Source organism: Cyprinodon tularosa, unplaced genomic scaffold, assembly GCF_016077235.1.
Source record: "Cyprinodon tularosa strain WSP-4 unplaced genomic scaffold, ASM1607723v1 ctg396, whole genome shotgun sequence".
Classification (NCBI taxonomy): Eukaryota; Metazoa; Chordata; class Actinopteri; order Cyprinodontiformes; family Cyprinodontidae; genus Cyprinodon; species Cyprinodon tularosa.
Window position 1 is genome coordinate 408,810 of NW_024039114.1, and position 19,515 is coordinate 428,324.

The 19,515-nt window shown below is 40.0% G+C and overlaps 1 protein-coding gene across 1 annotated transcript in view; it reads left to right on the forward strand.

Moving 5' to 3' along the window:
* Window positions 1-19,515, forward strand: part of med13a (mediator complex subunit 13a) — a 145,704-nt gene that overhangs the window by 83,798 nt on the left and 42,391 nt on the right. Inside the window, exon 4 of the mRNA XM_038297763.1 lies at window positions 4,814-4,959. Within this exon, the coding sequence (XP_038153691.1) occupies window positions 4,814-4,959 (146 nt within the window). The remainder of the gene's footprint in view (window positions 1-4,813; window positions 4,960-19,515) is intronic.

Consider the following 19,515-nt stretch of genomic DNA (forward strand, 5'->3'; position numbering starts at 1 on the left):
ACTGTAAGGTAAAAGTGTATAAAAAAACAACTGAATATATATATAGGAGCGGCTACTTGGGTACAGCCCCGGATGTTTCCCCAAGAGCCCCGGTGTAGGTACCAGATTGACTCGGGCTGCCAGATTGACTCGGGGGCCTGCGCCTTTTGATGACGTCATAATATGGCAACTCCGCCCGTCACTATATGGCAACGCCACTCGTAACGATATGGCAACTCCACTCAAACAAATTACATTGCGCCCGCGGTCTCTATTTGTCACAAATCTATTTTATTTAGCCAATTAACGGATCTGCCTATGCTGAGATGCGTCAGAGCGTCCGCCATCTTAAATCTGCAGTTTCTCAGTCACTTAAACAGTATCAGAGGGACTTTAATCTCTGAATATACTTTGTATTCGTAGTATTTTTGTTTTTGTAATATTACAAGTTTATTTTTTGTATCCCTTTAGCTTCATTCTCCTGAATTTATTCTTGTTACAAATGCAGACCGCGGGCTCAATGTAGTTTGTTTGAGTGGCGTTGCCATAATGTGACGTCATCAGGAGGCGCAAGGCCCATGGCGAATTCGGTGACGTCATCGGAAGGCGCGGGGACCATGGAGAATTTCTTCGTAAAATTGTCCGTTTACAAACCGCAATCCCGCTTTCTAATAAAACCTACACCCCGCTATAATTACTTTAGTAAGCTGTCCAGACCAATCAAAATGTTTTGCGCAATTGTGCAAACGTTAAAACAATTATGTATTGTGACGTCATCAAAAGGAGCAGGCCCCCGAGTCAATCTGGTACCTACACCGGATCTGAGCAGAGCAGAGTAAAATGTGCAGTACTGGAATTCACCAGGTGGTGGCAGCATGTGCAGGAAAGCAGCCTGTAGCTAGAGCATGAAACGGGCCTTGAAAGTCAGCCCAAAACCGACCCGAGTCTGAAAGAACCAGGCCCGTGCCCTGCCCGGCCCGGCCCGTTATGATTGACAGCTTCGTAGAGCCCGACCCGTTTGCAGCCCGACATTTTTCAATTGTGCGCATTAAGGGCTAATCTCCGTTTCACTTCTGTAACATCCATTTTGCATTCATCGCGTATTGATCGAACGTTATCACATGATCATTTATTTGCCGCGCATATAACGGTTTAAAGCCCGAGCCCGGCCCGGCCCGAATGAAATAATAAAAAGTACAGCCCGAACCCGCCCGAACCCGGCAGGACCTCTCGGGTCCCGTCGGGTTCGGGCTAATATTCCCTGCTCTACCTGTAGCCACTAGCTGTTGCTAAACTGATTGATGTCCAAGGGATGTGAAGCTCTGTCTGACTTCAGAATCAGAAATACTTTAATAATCCCAGAGGGAAATTACTTTTGTTACATGCTCCAGTTACAGTTTTAGATAATATATACACACATCCAACTATACAATATAATAAAGATAAAAAAATAAGAATGAAAAGAGATCAAATATATACACATAAAGCTCTTCTGTATATATATCTGTACATATATCTATGCATATGTAAAAACTAAATCCAAATAACTTCCAGACGTTCTTTGCCCCGGTGTTATAAAATGTATAAAATTCTGCTTCCATGTGTCGAGAGCGTGCATTGAAGCCAGAGGGGCGGACATGGCGGATGGGACCATTTTCTTGGCGCTTCTGATCGAATTCTCGCTAAAAACAACTCCTATAATGATGTCAATGTTGTAACATCCAGTTTAATCAGCAGCTGTTGTTTACAAAATTGTAAATTAAATTACTAAGTAAACAATGTCCTTTTTCAGCTGTTTTGTTTTTTTAACGCCAAGAGAATTTTTTCCAACTTCTATCACTTCAGCCTGACAGAAATAAAAGTCAGTCACCAAACAGATTTCCAATTCGTAGTGAGAATTTATCATTTTTCATTGGTGATACATGGTTGATAACAGGACATAAAAATTAGAGCTCCTGAAAAGATGAGAGTGTAGACTTTCTGGTAAAAGTGTTTTTGATAAAAAAACAAACAAAAATCCTTCCACTAGAATGCCATCAGAACGCTTACAATATTAAGTCTGACTTAAGTGTTTACTTTTGCCGTCGCCTTTCAGGTGGGAGCAATCGGCTAAGGGAGCTTAGTGATTAGAAACAAAATCGTAAAAATTTTTTCCAGACATAATTAAAAGTTAGCTGAGTAAAAAAAAAAATTGAGAAACAGCAAGAAGAGAGGGACAAAACGTAGAGCAAATAATGTTTGTCTATTCTATTAAAATATCTGTATAATGGGTCTGTTTTATGTGTTGTCTCCTCTATTCAGAGGGCCCCCTGCCTGTCTTTGCCTAGGGCCCTAAATTTCCTAAATCCTCCCCTGGTCCAAGGTGTATAAAATATTCGTGCGAGTCGATGCAGGCTGGAAGCAGCGACCCCCCTGCTTCCACCTCTGTCCTGTAGACGTCTCCTCCAGCTGAGACATGTGGAGCGAGAAGCACTCCTTTCACCTGGTCGCTGCCATTATGTTGTTAAAGCTCTGCGTCTGCCACGCTCCTTCCTCCCGTCTGCTCTTCGTCTTTAATCCTCGGCAGACGAGGTGTGTCTGAGCACCAGAGTCAGGGATAAGAGCCTCGTATTTGCTTAACCAAATCCACAGGGAGGCAGCCCTCCTTCATCTACTGCATCTGCTTCTATTCAGGCGTTTGTCACTGGTGCTCTCTCCGTTCTCTGCGACGGAGGAGAGAGGAAAGCCTACAGACGATGCTCAGCACTTCACTTCACTGATCTCTTTCCTCTGGGTCTGCCCTTGCTCTCCCTCAGTAGTTTGTCTTCCTGCCTTGCCGCTGGGGTCAGACTGGTACAGGCAGGCGTAGCTGGAAGGAGGGAAGATCTTGTGTGTGTGTGTTGGGAGGTGTTTTGTTGCAGCGCTTATTGGCTAGAATGCCAGGGTTAGTCGGGGCTTGCCCCTTTGTTTTACACACAGGCCACACAGTAAGCAGACAGATGAAGCCGGTGAAGCTTTGCTGTATGGGCTCCTGCAGTCGATCCCGCAGGAGTCTGGGGATATAAAACCTGCCACCATCTAGAGAAAGGATCGCTGGTAAAATGTTACATTTTCAGGCTTTTACAGGTCTGGATAAGAATAGGAAAGGGGGAAAAAAAACTTGTTTCCAGTCCTTTAATCCCTGTCCCTTTGTATCCATCCTGCTCTTCCTTTCATCTGTCCGTCTATCAGTCTATCACTTCCTTCGTCAATTTATATACCTCAATATTGGTAGGAGCTATGGAGTGAACTTTGGTCCATTGTTGTTGCAAGCAAATAAAAACATTTTGTGATTTAATACCAACAACTTAAAAAACTTTCCTGTTATTTCATAATGTGCTTTTTTATTTTTATTTTTATTTTATATATATATATATATATATATATATATATATATATATATATATATATATATATATATATATATATATATATTAGGGTTGTCAAAAGTATCGATACGGAAATGTTGTATCCGGATACAATTCTCATTTTCAAAAGTATCGATACAGCCATCTAAAGTGCAGAATAGTGGAAAATGCACTTTCTGAACACCGTGATTGAATAATTCTGTGCATTTTTCAGTTTCAGACTTTTTCTGTAAGAGGTGCAGCTGCTGAGAATTATTTTTGTTTAACCAGCTTGGCCAGTGTCATTGTTATGTCTGCAAAACATAGCCAAGGAAGGAACACTTAATTTTAATTTTGTAAGTTTTTTTATCAAGCTTGCTTAATATTGTGCACAGCATACAACCTCAAAATATTGTTCTTATTGTTTTTTTTTTATTTATTTCTTGTATTTTTTTGTAATGAAATTTTTCTGTTGAATTTTAGTCTTTGTTTTTTTTCTTGTGGTATCGAAAAGGGTATTGAGTATCGAATATTTTACTTAGTATCGGTATCGAGTTGAAAAGTTTAGTATCGTGACAAACCTAATATATATATATATATATATATATATATATATATATATATATATATATATATATATATATATATATATATTTTTTTTAATGTATATTTTTCAGATTGCATTTTATGAACTGCATTCTTTACAGACAGCGTTTCACACATTATTTCTCTTCAGCCCAATAAAAATGCTAGCTCTTGATGAACACATTGAGAAATAAAAATATTGTTGCAAATATGCAGACCAATAGAAATGCAGTAAAAGGATAGAGCCAGCCCCCAGAAGTGACAAGACCCTAAACTTAAAACAACGTAATTTGTAAAACCTAACTTGGAAAAACAGTCATATAAATAAAAAAATAAAAAAAACGATGGAAACATTTTTTGATATAAGTTCTGTTAAAAATCTTTTTTTAGAAAACTGCAAAGTTTCCCTTAAAAACTTCAAACATTTTCAGTTGTTTAATTTATGAATAGAATTTTAAAATGTATTTTTTGTTATCTTGTTTTACATAGCCTGTTTTTTATTTTAAACAATAATGAAACAAAACACAAAATATAAAAGTTGAACTGTTAGATTTTCTTCCACTATTCAAGAAGAAAAGTCCATGATTTTTGTAAATCTCAGCTGTTTGAAGGAAGTTAAAGCGTTGGTTCAGATCTTACGTCTTCATGTTCTGATAAAGTAGAATCCGACTCCCTCTTCCTGTTTTCTCCTAAACGGTACTGGCGGTACTGCGTCCCTTTTAATCATTGATCTGAGATGAAGCAGGCGGGCAGGGATTCCTCTCCTGGTGTCTGCAGGCTCCTCCCTGCTGCATTTTACTCCGCTTCAAACAAGCAGGTGATGTTACAGCAGGTCAGAGAATGAATAAAACTGACCCGTTTTGTGCTTTTCTCTCCCCTCACAGTGAGCACTTGTCCTGCGCTTTCACCTTCTTCCTGCACGGCGAGAACAACGTGTGCAGCAGTGTGGAGATCAACCAGCACCAGCCCATCTACCACCTTACAGAGGAGCACCTGGCCCTGGCCCAGCAGGCCTCCAGCCCGTTTCAAGGTTGGCATTGGAAAATTCTATGATGTTATTTCATATTGGCTTTTTTTAGTTGAAGATTTAAGACCAATACTGCACACTCTGTGTTTGCATAATTTCTGATAAATGCTGGGATCGTCATTGGATTTTTCAGCTTATCTTACCTTCATTTGACTCTTAAGTGGAGCGTTGAACCATTATGTTTAGAAGCATCACTTTGCTACAGATCATTCAAACTTTTACCAGCTGAGGTTGGATTTCTGAGCGGTTAGCGAGTGTTTTCTTTAATTTCATGCATGGTGACTCCTTTGGAATTCCCCATTTCGATGTAAAGGCCAGCAAAGGCGTTGGTCAGATGAGGGTAACCACAGTTTCCAGAGGAAACGTAACATTTGCATGTTTTTAACCGGGTTTGAAGCTGGATTTTTGCTCTGGCTTTTATATAATTGAGCCATCAGAGGAAAAGTTAGAAATTAGACCGCGTTAATCTCATCCTTCTTCTACATCTAATTTGAGCATTTGACCTCTAAATGTAACAAGCTTTTTCTTATCTGTTGTGTGCTAAAATGTAGAAACATCCAAAATGTCACCTGATGTGTTTAGAGAAGCTTCAATCTGGCCTATCGTTTGTCCAGGGCTGATATGTGTGTTGTTGTTTTTTTACATATACATGATGCTGGGATAATGATTGTATTCACATTATGTCAAACTATTTTTTAATCTTTTAACTATGTCAGAATGATATTCCTTCATCAAATCAGGGACAAAGTGGTGTTTACTTGATTGATGCATGTCTGGTTAGTTGTGTTAAAAGGTTAATCTAAACGCTATCAGGACGGGTGCTTGCTGTGTAGAAGCTGGTTTTATCCCAAACAAATGGGTTTCTGTATAAACATACAACGTTAGCAGTGTTGGAAATGTTAGTTGAATGAACTAGTTATAGTTGATGGTTATATTCCTGTAGAAGTCAGTAATCAAAGGAACAAGTTACTAGTAAAAACAACTTTACAGTTACTTCTTATGATCTAAAGCCGGGCATACACCGACCAAACCACAGGGTTACATCGTACCCACACTGCCCACACTGCACGTCTAAAAACCACGTCGGACTCTGCTCCGTAGTGAGGGTTTCTGACGCACTTTGCTTGGTTGTTGAGTGAAACTGAATAAGCTACATACAATGAGAGTGCCTTTAGTTTATTTTTTGTGTTATTGGGAAAATAAAAACAAATTTTAAAATGGTTTTAGTAAGAAAGTCCACCTCCTAGCATCTTCCTTGTAGTCGGTTGTAGTCGGTTCATGATTCTAATCCTAGTTTTAAATATTCTGTAGCAGTAGACCCATGCAGACTGAGGGGGGGGCAGTCACTGGCAGTCCAGCCATACCTCCATGAAGTGGGCCAGCTTATAGAAAGACTTCCTGCTGCTGTTAGTAGCACCTCGTAGTAAATATAAGCTTATTTTAGGTGGGAAAAATGGCATAAACTACAATATGTAATGGCAAACATTTCCCTGACGATTTTTGATATTTTATGCAGGCATTTATAAACAGTTTATAAACAAAATAGTGTAGTGGTCAGAACATCCTCACTTTCCTTTCTACATGAAAAATTTTAACTAAACCCAATGCAGTGTAACACCTTTAAATATATTCTTGTGTATTTTAGCTGGTTTTATGCTGACTAGGGCTGGGTAAAAAAATCGACTTAATCGATTTTGAATCGATTCCTTTCCTCAAATAAGCAGGAAAGATGCACTCAAGATGACTTCAAGCCAAACAGCTGCAAATATAGCCAATAGGTTAAATGAAGACATTAACAAATGGCGGCTGACCAGAAAACACCCTGTAGTTGTTACAGACAACGCTGCAAATATGGTTTGTGCAGTGGAGATAATGCCGCTCATGAATGTCTGCTGTGTCACGTGATGAGTATTTTGAAACACAGTTGAACCGCTATCATTGTTGCAAAAACAGATTGAATCGATTTAGAACTGTATGAATCAAAATCGAATCGATTCAGGACTTTGGCGAGGAGTAGTAGAGATCATGGTTTGGATGCAGTGACCGTCTCCATGCCAGCTCCCAGATCAGCTTCTGGTTGATATTTGCCATTAAGCGCTAAATTCAGATTTTTTTTTTTTGTTCGAGTGCCTGATGTTAGACAGGGAGAGTGGAGGCCTAGTGGTTAGGGCATAGAGCTTGCAATCCTCAGGTTCTGAGTTCAAGCCTCGCTGCCACTGTGGGTCTCTGAGCAAAGACCCAACACTGCTCCTCGGGCGCCCCACAATGGCAGCCCACTGCTCCCCAAGGGGACGGGTGCAGAGATTTCATTTCGTTGCTCTGTACTTGTGACAGTGTAATCACAATAAAACACCGGGGAATTAATTTTTTATTTTTTTTTAAGTTGTCCCCGATGCATAAAATGTTCCAAGTTTCACTGCCAGACGGTCAAAACACGTTTGGCGTGTGGCGTTGCTCCCAACAATGAAGGTGACGATGCTCCTTTAACTGATTTTTTGCTCAAACAATAGGCCTCCAGGTACATGCAGTTAATATTGATCCTTATATAAACCAATTAATGATTCATTTTGTAAGTTCTAAGTTGCTCTATATTCAGTGAAAAGTAAAATAAGTATTATTTTTAGCCCAATGTAAGCAGATTAAAGGAATAATTGCTGATTCTGATCTCTGATCAAGTGATCCGAGCGTCTCTAAGTGGGAGATGATCTCTTAAGGTGTTGGTTTGGTGTCTTTAGTGTCCTTTTCTCCACATGGCACCACTTCAAGCAGTCAGCTTAGGTCACAGTGCCTCACAAACAGATCGGTGGCGTGTAGAATCCAACAGAAAACACAGACCCACCGTCATGGCTGTAGTCAGGGCCCACTCTGGTAAATACCAGAATTACTAGTAATTCCCTGGAGGAAAGGCTCGTAGTAACTGCAAAATAAGAACAGGCTGCATGGGCTGCCTTGGCTGCTGCTGGTGGAGATAATGCACATATAATCTTCTGTCAGGCTGATTTTCATTACTGAATGGCTCTCAGCCAGCGTGAAAGTAAAGCCTGCACAGTTGCTGCTTTAGATGATGTTGTGGTGTGGTTAGAACAACCTGCAGCTTTAATGATCTTCCATCACTCCTCTCCCAGCCCTGCTCTGTAACTCACCACTATTGCCTGTTTGCATTCTCTCATTTCGAATCAGTGTGATGACTCATTTACGCTCTAGACGACTCTTATGATGAATGACAGACTCTCTGAAATCGATTCTTTAATATAACATTATTTCTTAACTGTAACTCAGCTTTTCTCTTGATTTTTGTGTCAAATGTGTTAGAAAAAGCTCTTCAGGTATGTTGTATATTACAACATGGTTCTGACCGCAGAAAATCTGAAGCTTCATGTGAGAGACAAACTGCCTGTGATTGGCTGGTTTTCGGGAAATCCTTCTACCTTATTCCTGATTGTGGGGAGTAGGGATGGAACGGTTTATGGAAACCGTCCGAACCGTTCGGTTCGACTGTCTCGATTCGCGTGTGTTTCGTTCGGTTCATGCGCTGCTCATTTTTCTCGTAGGTGAAGCGTTTACACTCCAGAGCAGAAGGTGGCGGTACTGCGACCAAAGCCAACCACCAGTAGTAAACAAGAAGAAGAAGAAGCAAGGCAGCGTAGCCAGGTGTAGCAGAAAAAAATCAGTTGTTGTGGAGAATTGTGTGGGTATGGCGAGTGGGAAAGAACAGGAGTTGGAAGACGCGCCAGCAGCACTTTATAGGTCTGCTGTATGGGACCGCTTTGCATTTAGAGTGACCTACGATGACGGCGGAAAGAAAGTTGTGGATAAAAGTGCAACAGTGTGCAAGCATTGTGCAACACATTTTGTTTATGCTAACAGCAACATGACCAACATGTCAGGCTAACAATCAACATGAACCGAACCAAAAACCGTGACCATGAAACCGTGAACCGAACTGTGGATTTTGTGATCGTTCCACCCCTAGTAGCGAGTTACATTAGCAAAGCATCTTAGACAGATTTATTTTGTCATTTTGTATCGTCAAGTGTAAACAAAAAGAAATTTCAATTAGAACAGCTCTCTAGACAACTCATTTTTTTAAACTGCAGCCTTGATAAGGTAAGCCGCAGTGTTAAAATAAACATTGTGATATTAAGTCACTATATCTAGTTATGGAATGCCCATCATTCATGTTTGCTTGGCAGCAGTGATGTCAGACGGATCTGGATCTTAGCATCCAAATGGGATTGTTACCCTGGTGGAAGAGGACCTGATGCTGGAGCATTAGGGGACTGCTGCCTGGGCTTCACCCAGCAGTTGTTGTTGAGCTGCTACTACTGCCTCCAGCTCCTGAAGCACTCGCTTCTCCTGGCTCAGGGGAGGAAGAGGACAATGATGACGATGCTGTGAGGGTGGTAGCCCCCTGGGTTGAAGAGGCTGACCTGGTTAAAGCAGCAGTGGCGCCATCGACAGGTTTAGCAGCGACGGACGATGCTGGAGAAGGTGTGGAAGCCGGAGGGGGCCGGGAGGAGCCGGCTGGGGATTTTTCAGCATTTGGCAGGGAAGCATCTAGAGTGCTCTCCTCATTTTCACCTGCAGAGGGCAGTGCTTCCCCTCTAGATGCTGAAGATTGCCTGGGAACAGTCTCGGAGGAGCATTCATTCAGGCTGAGCTCTTTGTTTCTATCGGTGCGTTACAGCACCAGCCCCTCCAGGCTAATAGCATTGTCCGGTATTGCTGGATGCAGCCAAGACTCAGTCAGAATGATGGCGCAGCAGTAAAATACCTCCTTCTTTGAAGAGAGTTCTAGTCGGAAATTATCCATTTTGTTTTCCAACAAGCGGACGTTTGAAGCGGTGGTCTGTGTGGATCTCTCTTTAGCTTCGCGGTTAGCCCCCCTCTACAGCCCCGCCTTTTCCGTATCACGCATCACTTCCTTTGTCAGTTATTTTCCACTGATTGTTCGGTTTACAAACGTGCGTAGCACTCCGCAGCTTTTTAAATGGTCAAAAATGTCAGTATTTAACACATTTTGTTAGTGTAGCTCCAGCAGACGTTGGAGATCATAAATACGGGTTTGACGTCTCGTTTGTATCGTTTTAAGTGGCATATTTTGTGAAATTGTCGAGAGGAGCTGCTCTTGGCCGCTGCCTTGGAGCGCCGCCATGCCTAATGATGTTCTCTACAACAGATCAGCTCTGACTTGATATCTAAAAGCCATCTCTGTCATCAGCTGACAATTTTATGGGCATAAAACTTTCAAAATGGTCATGGAGAGAAGTGTTTTACTAAAACACACGCATGTATCACCATAAATTGGGCAGTTTTACCTCGATAACGATAAATGCTCCGGCTCCACTATCAGAAATAAAATATCAGAAAATGCAACTGATCTATTTATTGAATAAATCCCATCAAATATTACTTTCAATTAAATTTTAAAGTGTTGTACCCATTCAAGTTGAAACATTCAACAATGTCTCACTGGAAAGGAGAAAAATGTTTCCTCTCTTTTCTTGCAAACCGTTTTGCACATCTTTAAACTCAACAGCGTGGCTGTGCTGCAGGTGGTGGAGGAGGATAGATTGGTTACTTTGGCTGATTCTCACAATTTTAAGACAAACTTTTAATTTTGTGTTCTTTTGCTCAACAGCTATGGCATAATTTTGGTGCCCCCGAAATTAGGGTGCAGTGAGAGCAACATGCATCATTAAACTCACACAAAAGCTATTTTTTAATATACTTTTTTATTCTCTTTATATTTGTACTGACCAGCTTTACTGCCTTTTTAGCTGCACATTGATGAGGCAGTGTTTAAAAACCAAACATCAAACAGAAAACGCTGATGGCCTCTTTTTTTTCTTGAATCAGACTTCATTTAACTTTAGAGCCATATTATTCACTATGATTATGGCGCTCTAACCATCACACGAGAACATTCGCTCCTAGAAAAACCCTTTGCAGTGACGCTGTTTTTTGCATAGTAATGCATTATGGGTAGTACTGATGTCTCTGCCTGTAACTGGAGCCTAAGTGCAACGTTTGTCTCTATCACATTAAGGCTGATTTATACTTAGGAACCAGGTTGTCTGCGTGAGTGTCCCAGTGAGCGAAGGTATGCCCCGCCCCTTCTGCAGACACTCTGATGCACCTCTCCAAAATTGTGGGTGACTGCAGACAGGAGGCCTCTGATTGGTCAAATCTTCATCCACTCTACACTGTGCGTTTTTCCTGTTTGGTACCTTACCCGCTTGTTTTGTAGAAAACGACTCGTAAAGATGGACCAGCTAGAAGAGCGAGGTGCGCGAGAACGCTAGGACCCTTTTTCCACCTGGATCTCCGCTCTTATTCACCCTCATGTCTCTCCGTTGTCGCACAAACTTGCCCCAATTTCCTCACCGCCTCGGCCATATATAGCCCCACAGCTAGTTCCTGATTTCCCTCTTGCATTGTGACGTGGAATAACATAGCGCAGACCACGCTTCAATATTGAGCATAAATCAAAAATATCTGCGACAAGCTCACTGTGACACACTGCTGGAGTAAGGGTGTGCAAAATAATCGTCAAATCGATGCATCGCGATTCTAATTTTTGTGATCTTGCCTTCAAGAATCGATTATTAAAAAAAAAAATGAACAAATAAAATACATTAACGGTTGGCGCACATCAGCCAAATCAAGTGGAATACAACTTCCAGTCCAGCAGATGTCGCTGCGGATGTGTTGACGCCCGCTGCTTTGTGTCAAAGTCATTTCCGGCCGCGGGATATTGAGACGAGTCATTTGTAAACAAAATATGGAGGAGACTGAGAAAATTCGCCCCCTGGCTCCATCACATTTCAAGTCAGATGCTTTGATGCATTCTGGCTTTAAAAACAAAGAAGGTAAAAATGAAATTGATACGATGCATGTAATTTGCAAAAGGACCACTGAGGCCATGTAAACGGTATTGATTATCCTTATTATTATAAGTTTGATGAATCCTAAGATCTTTTTGTCAGTGTGTCCACGCCAGTAATAGTAATATTTGATTCCAGTATTTGTTTCCATGGCAACACCTCCAAAAGTCGTTTCAATAAATACAGCTATGTATGAATTCAGTTGCTTTCAGTTATGTATCAATTGAAGACACGATCCAGATGATTCACAGCCAGTCAGCCACTGATAAGGGCTGTATCTTTTTCTTAGTGTTCAGTGAAAATATCGCAATGCATCGCGATGCATCGCAATATTTCAAGTATCGTGAGGCATCGTGATAGAATCGCATCGTGGCATGTGAATCGTGATTCGAATCGAACCATGACTTCTTTGCCAATACCCACCCCTATGCTGGAGGAGTATAACCAGCGCTTTATGCTTAGAAGGTGAAAGTAAAGGACTTTAGTGTTTGTTTTTAATGACTCATTATTCTTTGCATTTTGGAAGATAGTACCGTTGACAATCACTTGATTTAAAATTTGAAAGAAGAATATAGTAATAAACTATGGTCTCCTGTTATATCTTTTTTAGAAAGGAGATTTTAAAAATCTATACAGTAGTAGCCATTGGAAATTTGATGTGTCCTTGGCTGGTTCTCTACAATTCCTTTTTAAACATCTAAAATATTCTTTTTGTCCTGGTTTTGGGACATTAAGATCTAAAGAGGAGCATCATCTCCTGGTCAGACCCTGTAATTTAGTGAAAGGGGGGAGTCAGAGTAAAGGAATATGCACCCCCAGGAGAAGGCCAGTGGCTGGAAGTTGGAGGGGATTTTGCTGCCATTCGGCTGGCTTTTGACTGGGAAGGGCGAATTTGAAATGCTGCTACTGTATATGCTTTTAACCCCCAGCTTAAACACTGAGATTCTGTAAGACTTGTTCTAAATGTTCAGCTTTGCTCTTTTTATCCATAATGAGTGAAATAAATTGGATGACATGAACCTCTGTGGAAACTCATTTCCAGATTCAGTGATTCAGCCATCTTTCTGTTAACTCCCTCAGAATAATAATACAGATCACTTCCTCCATTCACCATCTCGCTGTCTGTAGAGCCCCCCAAGGCCAGATGATGATGATGATACCATTCAGTTAAAGACTACAGCCTTCAGAATAAACTAAATGTCTAATGTAATATTTAAGGGTTTGGCTTCTCGTTGAATCAGATTTTTTCTCCAGAGTCACCATGCTATAAAATACCCATTTATGGAATAAAGACGCACAGCTGATAACGTTGCTACTCTGTTACTCAGTGTTATGGGGATATTAAAATAAAGAAGTTGTGCTAATGTAGGCTGGGAGCTTTTTGAGCGAAGGCTGAAGCAGGTCTGAGTGTTTGCAGGTGAGCGTTTTCTCTGCCGCAGTGTATCTCCTTCTGGCTAACCAAGCGTAGCTATGAGGAAAGGCTGACATCCACTCCTTTTCATCCATCAACACCTCATACCTCCCCCTCCGCTATCCCTCCTCACCTCTGCCAAGCTTGGTTTACTGTGCGGCAGAGCGCCCCGGCATACGGACCTCTCCAGGATGTGACCTCATAAAAGGGCGCAGAGTGAATGTAATGAACTCTCAGCCCATTACACTGATCTGAGCACATTTGACATGTCTTCAGGGAGCCTGGGATAGACTCGCAGGCAGGGAGAGAGAGGGAAAGGAAAACTATTTTCAAACTGTGTTTATGTTTTTTGGAAACAGGCTTCAACTAAAATGCATGAAAGAAATCAGGAGAATTTTTAGCTCACACAAGTTATTGCAGATAAAGACTAAAAAAATTATTTTTTAATCAATGACCCACAAATCATGATTCACATCCTAATAAAACTGTAAGACTCAAGGCTACTCTGTTCTAATTCAGTATCAGTGATGTGAAATAAAAGTCATAGGTGGTTCATTTCTGCAGAGCATGAATGAGACTTCCAGCACCAGAAAAGCTTAATTGGAGCAAAGCACAGTTTGGTCACTTTTATGTTTTATCATGAAACTATTTTCAACCTTTTAGGGAATCCCAGATGTAAGGAAAGGCTTATTTATGTTCTCTAGAACAGGCATCCCCAAACTTGGACCTCGAGGCCCGCTGTCCTGCAGGTTTTAGAGGTTTCCCTGCTTTAGCACAGCTGAATTATAATCATTGCAGTAGAGCAAAAGCCTGTTAATCAGCTTTCAATTAAAGTCAGCTGTGCTGGAGCAAGGAAACCTCTAAAACCTGCAGGACAGCGGCCCACGAGGACCGAGTTTGGGGATGCCTGCTCTAGAACAGCTTTACATTAATCATTGTCAAAACCACCAGGGCTGCAACTAATCAAATGATCGCGATTAATTCATATATTCATTACTTTTCTGATTTATATGCGTCGCCCCCTTCTGTTCCAAAAAAGACCAAAGTTTCCAAGAAAGGCCATGGGTGGTAACAGGTGGTTTCTGACTTCTGACTTGACTTATTTATAGTAAAAGCAAATCCAAAATAATTACTACAAATGTGTTGCAACTTAGTCGAAAAAAGTGTTCAAAAAAATCATTTTGCCAAACCTCCTTTCCACACCAGCAAACAATTTAGCAAACAATCCAGCAGCACCTGGTGTGTTCTTAATTACTCAAATTATTGGGAGGGGCTAACAATTAATAACGTAATCTAAACAAATCCAGATATAAAAAATGAATTACAAATTTTGGTTCCAAATTAACTTAAATATGGTTATAACTACACAAAGAAAAAACTACATTGGTAGAAATTACAAACTATAAAAATTTTGCATAAATAGCCAAAACAATATGAAAAGAGATAGTTTGGGTCAGGGCTGCAACTAACGATTAATTTGCAAATCGATTAATCTGTCACATTTTTTCGATCCATTGGAGAGCCAAAGGTTTACGAAATCAAACTAGTTGAAACAAAAATTTTTAGTTGTTAAAATTTTGCATTTGAGGAGTTTTTGATTGAGCATATTGACTGACAAACAAAATTGTCTTTGTCTTAAATGCAAAATGTTCATATATTTTATTACAATCTTGATATACTTACTGCTGTCATCCAAAGGCAAGTCTCTATACTCCAGTTAATGATTAATCGATTACTAGATCAGTTGATGAATATTTTAATAATCCATTATTCACTATTGGTAAATTAACTTTCCTCAATAAGAAAATGTTTAGGACTTACATTTTTTTTTTTTATTGAGATATGTACATTTGAGCCTAATTATTTTCTTGGTATTTGATTAATATCTTCGATAACTTTACAATTAAAGGTTTAATAATTTGGTAGAAAAATGTGCTTAAAATGTCTTGCAATATAAACCTTTCATATCAGTCAATATTGATAAATATTGATGAGTATTTTTCCTTTGAAATAAGGACCGGGTTAAAAAAATATGAAGTCTATAAAGTAACCTTATTTAAACATAAAGTTTAACCCTTAAAACGATTCAGCCCTGTTGGCACATCCTTCCTCTGTTCTTTCCTTTCATCATTTACTTGCCCCTTCTCCCTTACCTTCCTTCCTTCCTTCCTCCCTCCCTGTCCTCCTTCCCTCGTTCCATCTACTTTTTACTACTTTCCTTTCACCTATATACATCCTTCCTTTTGTTCCTCCCTTCCTCCATTTACTTGCCCCATTTCATTACCTTCATTCCTTCCTTCCTTGTCCTCCTTCCCTCGTTCCATCTACTTTTTACTACCTTTCTCTTATACATCCTTCCTTTGTTCCTTCTTTACTTCATTTACTTGCCCCATTTCATTACCTTCATTCCTTCCTCCCTCCCTTTCCTCTTTCCTTTGTTTAATCTACTTGTTACTACCTTCCTTTCACCTCTACATCCCTCCTTATTTCCTTCCTTCATTTGCTTCCCCCTTCTCCCTAACCTTCCTTCCTTGCTTTTCTCTACATCCTTCCTTATTTCCTTCCTTCATTTACTTCTCCCTAACATTCCTTCCTTGCTTTTCTCTACATCCTTCCTTAGTCCCTTCCTTACTTCATTTACTTGCCTCTTCTCTTTTCCTTCATTCTTTCCTTCCTCCCTCCCTTTCCTCCTTCCATCGTTTAGCTTAGTTTGGCTGCTCAGTTTGAAGCTAACTCCTCTCATCTGCCTACATCTCCCAGAATAATAATATATTAATTTTGATCAGGTGTCCATCGCGATATATCTTGATTTATTGCGCAGCACTGGTTAACTGGTTTAAACACACTGATTTTGTACAGTTTATGGCTTAATTACTGCTCTGGGTGGCTTGTTCTTTCACTATATGTCTGGTTTCAGACTCTCTAATCCATAAGATTAGTTTAACATGGTAAGATTATTTCCATCTGTTTAGCAGAATACATTTTTTTAACCCTAATATTCTTTTATTTAAAACATGTAAAAAATGTTGGTGTGATATTTTCTCCTACATCGTTTCAAACAGAAAGTGTCACAGCCGCCTTTTTCAGTCCAGTAGTCTTAAAAAAAATCCCTCCTGGTCAGTTTGGCAACAAGCTGTGTAACCATGGTAACAGCTATTTTGATGGATGATGTACAGCATGGTGATCATCAGCCGCTTTGCCAACATTACAGCTGGTTTATATGTTTGCTGTAAAATATCTACAAGCTCTTCGGGGATCAGAAATGGTCTCTCACTTGTAGGCAGTCGTTTTTTTCATGCGGTACGCGTCCAGAATGGGTTCCCTGTTGTGTTTTAGTGGGCACCTCTCAGTCTTACCTGGAAGCAAACTGTGATTGCTCCTGGACAACAATCAGTCTTCTTATTTTTTCTCACAGCTCCTTTACCGATGCGGATAGTTAGTTTCCTGACAATTGTTGGTCTTTACACTGTTGCCTGGTGATTTAGCCCAAGCATTGAACGTATGGTCTCACAAATCAGCCATAGTTACCCAGACAAACATTCAATACAGAGTTTTTTCCTTTTTTTTCTTTTAAAATTTTTACAGAAAAACCAGAAAGTCCTAATATAACCTGCTGAAAACTGTCATGGATAGGGGAACAGAAGACCTCGCCTGTTCATCCAGGACAACAATTCCCTCTACTAACCCCCAATTTCAGAGACTTAGACGGGTATGGGGCATTGCAGACTGATTCAGTTTGCTTGTTTTCTAAGCCAAAACAAAGCTTTGTTTTTGGTCCTCTACTGTATAAAGCCTGGAACTCAACGCTATTCCTGACATTTTGAATTGAAAAACCTTCCTGGGTGGGAAGTCAAAGGTCTTCAAACTTGGAAAAGTCCAGTGGATTGTTTTTTTTTTTTTTACTTTTTTGGAATCATGGATAAATATTTTTGACTTCAAGGAAACCATTTAAGAGATCAGGTAACATGTTAATTAGGGATGTAAATCATCTTTTTGACGGCCCGGTGTTGTGCCGGTGTTATTTTTTTTTATTAATTTCCACAACATTGCAAATTCTATCCTGATTCATTATTGAATCAATTAAATGTACAATCTGCAATATCATATGACTATCTAACAAAATCAGATCTCTGGCTTAAAAAAAAAACTAAACAAAACGATGGCAGCGTAGATCTTCCACTCTGAGATTTCCAAGCAATGAGAACAGTCAGGTTTTCGACTCCAAAGCTGACGGTTCCTATCATACCGTTATTAAAGGAATAGTACACCCAAAACATGATTAGCCTTAATTTTCTACTCACCCCCATGCTGAACAACACTCTGGAGTACTTTTTTGATATCTCAAATGCATCTGGAGATCTGGGAGGCTTCTTGCTGTCTGCTGACATTCAAATAATGGAGGTCTATGGCGCCCGAGGCAGAAAGGTCCATAAAAGTCCACAAAAAACGTGTCAATATTCCTCCGTACTGCTCGTCCAATGTATTCCAAGTGTCCTGAGTGGGTAGCATCCAGAATTTACTCGAAACGAAGTCATTTAGAATGTTTTTAGAGCATAAACAGTAGTGTATAGGATTTCCTGAAAGCGCGCACATGTGCGTTCACGACGCTACGGAAACCACGGCAGACCAAACCAGTTGAAAGTGCGCATTCAGCTCGGCAAAGAACTCATGCTCTTCCTCAACACTGAAGTCCTCAGACATTTTTCTTTCGTTGTTTCTTTCTTTGCTCAGGTAAACAGCACATTTCTTCTTCTACGCTTGCATTATTGGCAGAGCAGACGCTGAATGCGCACTTTCATCTGGTTTGGTCTGCCGGCTTCCGTAGCGTCGTGAGCGTGCAGGTGCGCGCTTTCAGGAAATCCTATACACTACTGTTTATGCTCTAAAAACATTCTAAATGACTTCGTTTCGAGTAAATTATGGACGCTACCCACTCAGAACACTTGGAATACATTGGACGAGCAGTATGGAGGAATATTGACACGTTTTTTGTGGACTTTTATGGACCTTTCTGCCTCGGGCGCCATAGACCTCCATTATTTGAATGTCAGCAGACAGCAAGAAGCCTCCCAGATCTCCAGATGCATTTGAGATATCAAAAAAGTACTCCAGAGTGTTGTTCAGCATGGGGGTGAGTAGAAAATGAAGGCTAATAATGTTTTGGGTGTACTATTCCTTTAAAAGTAGTAAAGTCTGTTTCTCATTGGTTCATCGCTTATTCTTGATGAATTGAAAACAGGTGATGTATGAATAACAGTTGGACGACTAGTGAAATGATGCCACTGCTGCTGCACATTTCAAAGTTCCCAAAAATAAAAGCATTGCTTATAAACAGCACAGCCTGCAGTGGGCTTTGGTTCAAAATGCAAACTGATGGTTCTCAGTCAGTGTTCACTGAATGAAGAAAAAAAAAAGTTTATGAATGATTGTTCAGCGTTCGGTCTGATAAACCAAAACAAAGCAGTTCCAGTCAGTAAACAGAGTTCTCTTAATTTTTAGGGTTTTATAGTCCGTCTGCTTTAAGCAATGGTTCTCCAAATGAGGAGCATGCCCTCTAGGGGCGGCCCAGTGTAACTGCAGGGGGGCCTGCCACAAACAAATTGAGTAAATGACTAATTTTTAGAGGTATTTTATAACAAAAGTGCTCGCTTGCATTGATGAATTCTGCTTAAATAAAAAGTTGATATTAAGATGATTGCTTTAAATGTGTAAGTTTGTTTGGATTTAAATAAGATTTGTTGAGTTTTAAAACAGGTGGGCAGAGGAAGAAGAAGAAGAATTCCTCCAGGCTGAATCCTCCTGTAGACGTGAGAAAGAATCATTAAAATAAAAAAATATTAGAAATATTAGAATCTGACCTAATTTATCTACCATATAAAATGAAAAATAACTTTAAAATAATGTTTGTAAATAAGCCAGAAAACTTAAAATTCTCACTAATTATAATAAAGACAGTGTTAGTTCAACTAAACCAGTTTGTTTCTAAATAACATCTGCAATAAATAAGTCCTAAGTCAGTTTTTAAAAGGAAAATTAAAAGTCCTTTATGTTGCGGTAATTTCTATATTAGACGTCCATGATCCCGTCTCAGGTTAGCAGTTTAAATCCAAGCCGTCGCCACATGAAGGAGCTTTTTATTTAGATCTTTGTTAATGTTTAATTGGTCAGCGCTTTCAGCTGGCGAGGCACATATGTCAGCTTTAAGCGTATCACCAATAATAAAAAAAAATGTAGGAATTAAAAGATGAAGGGCTTTATGCC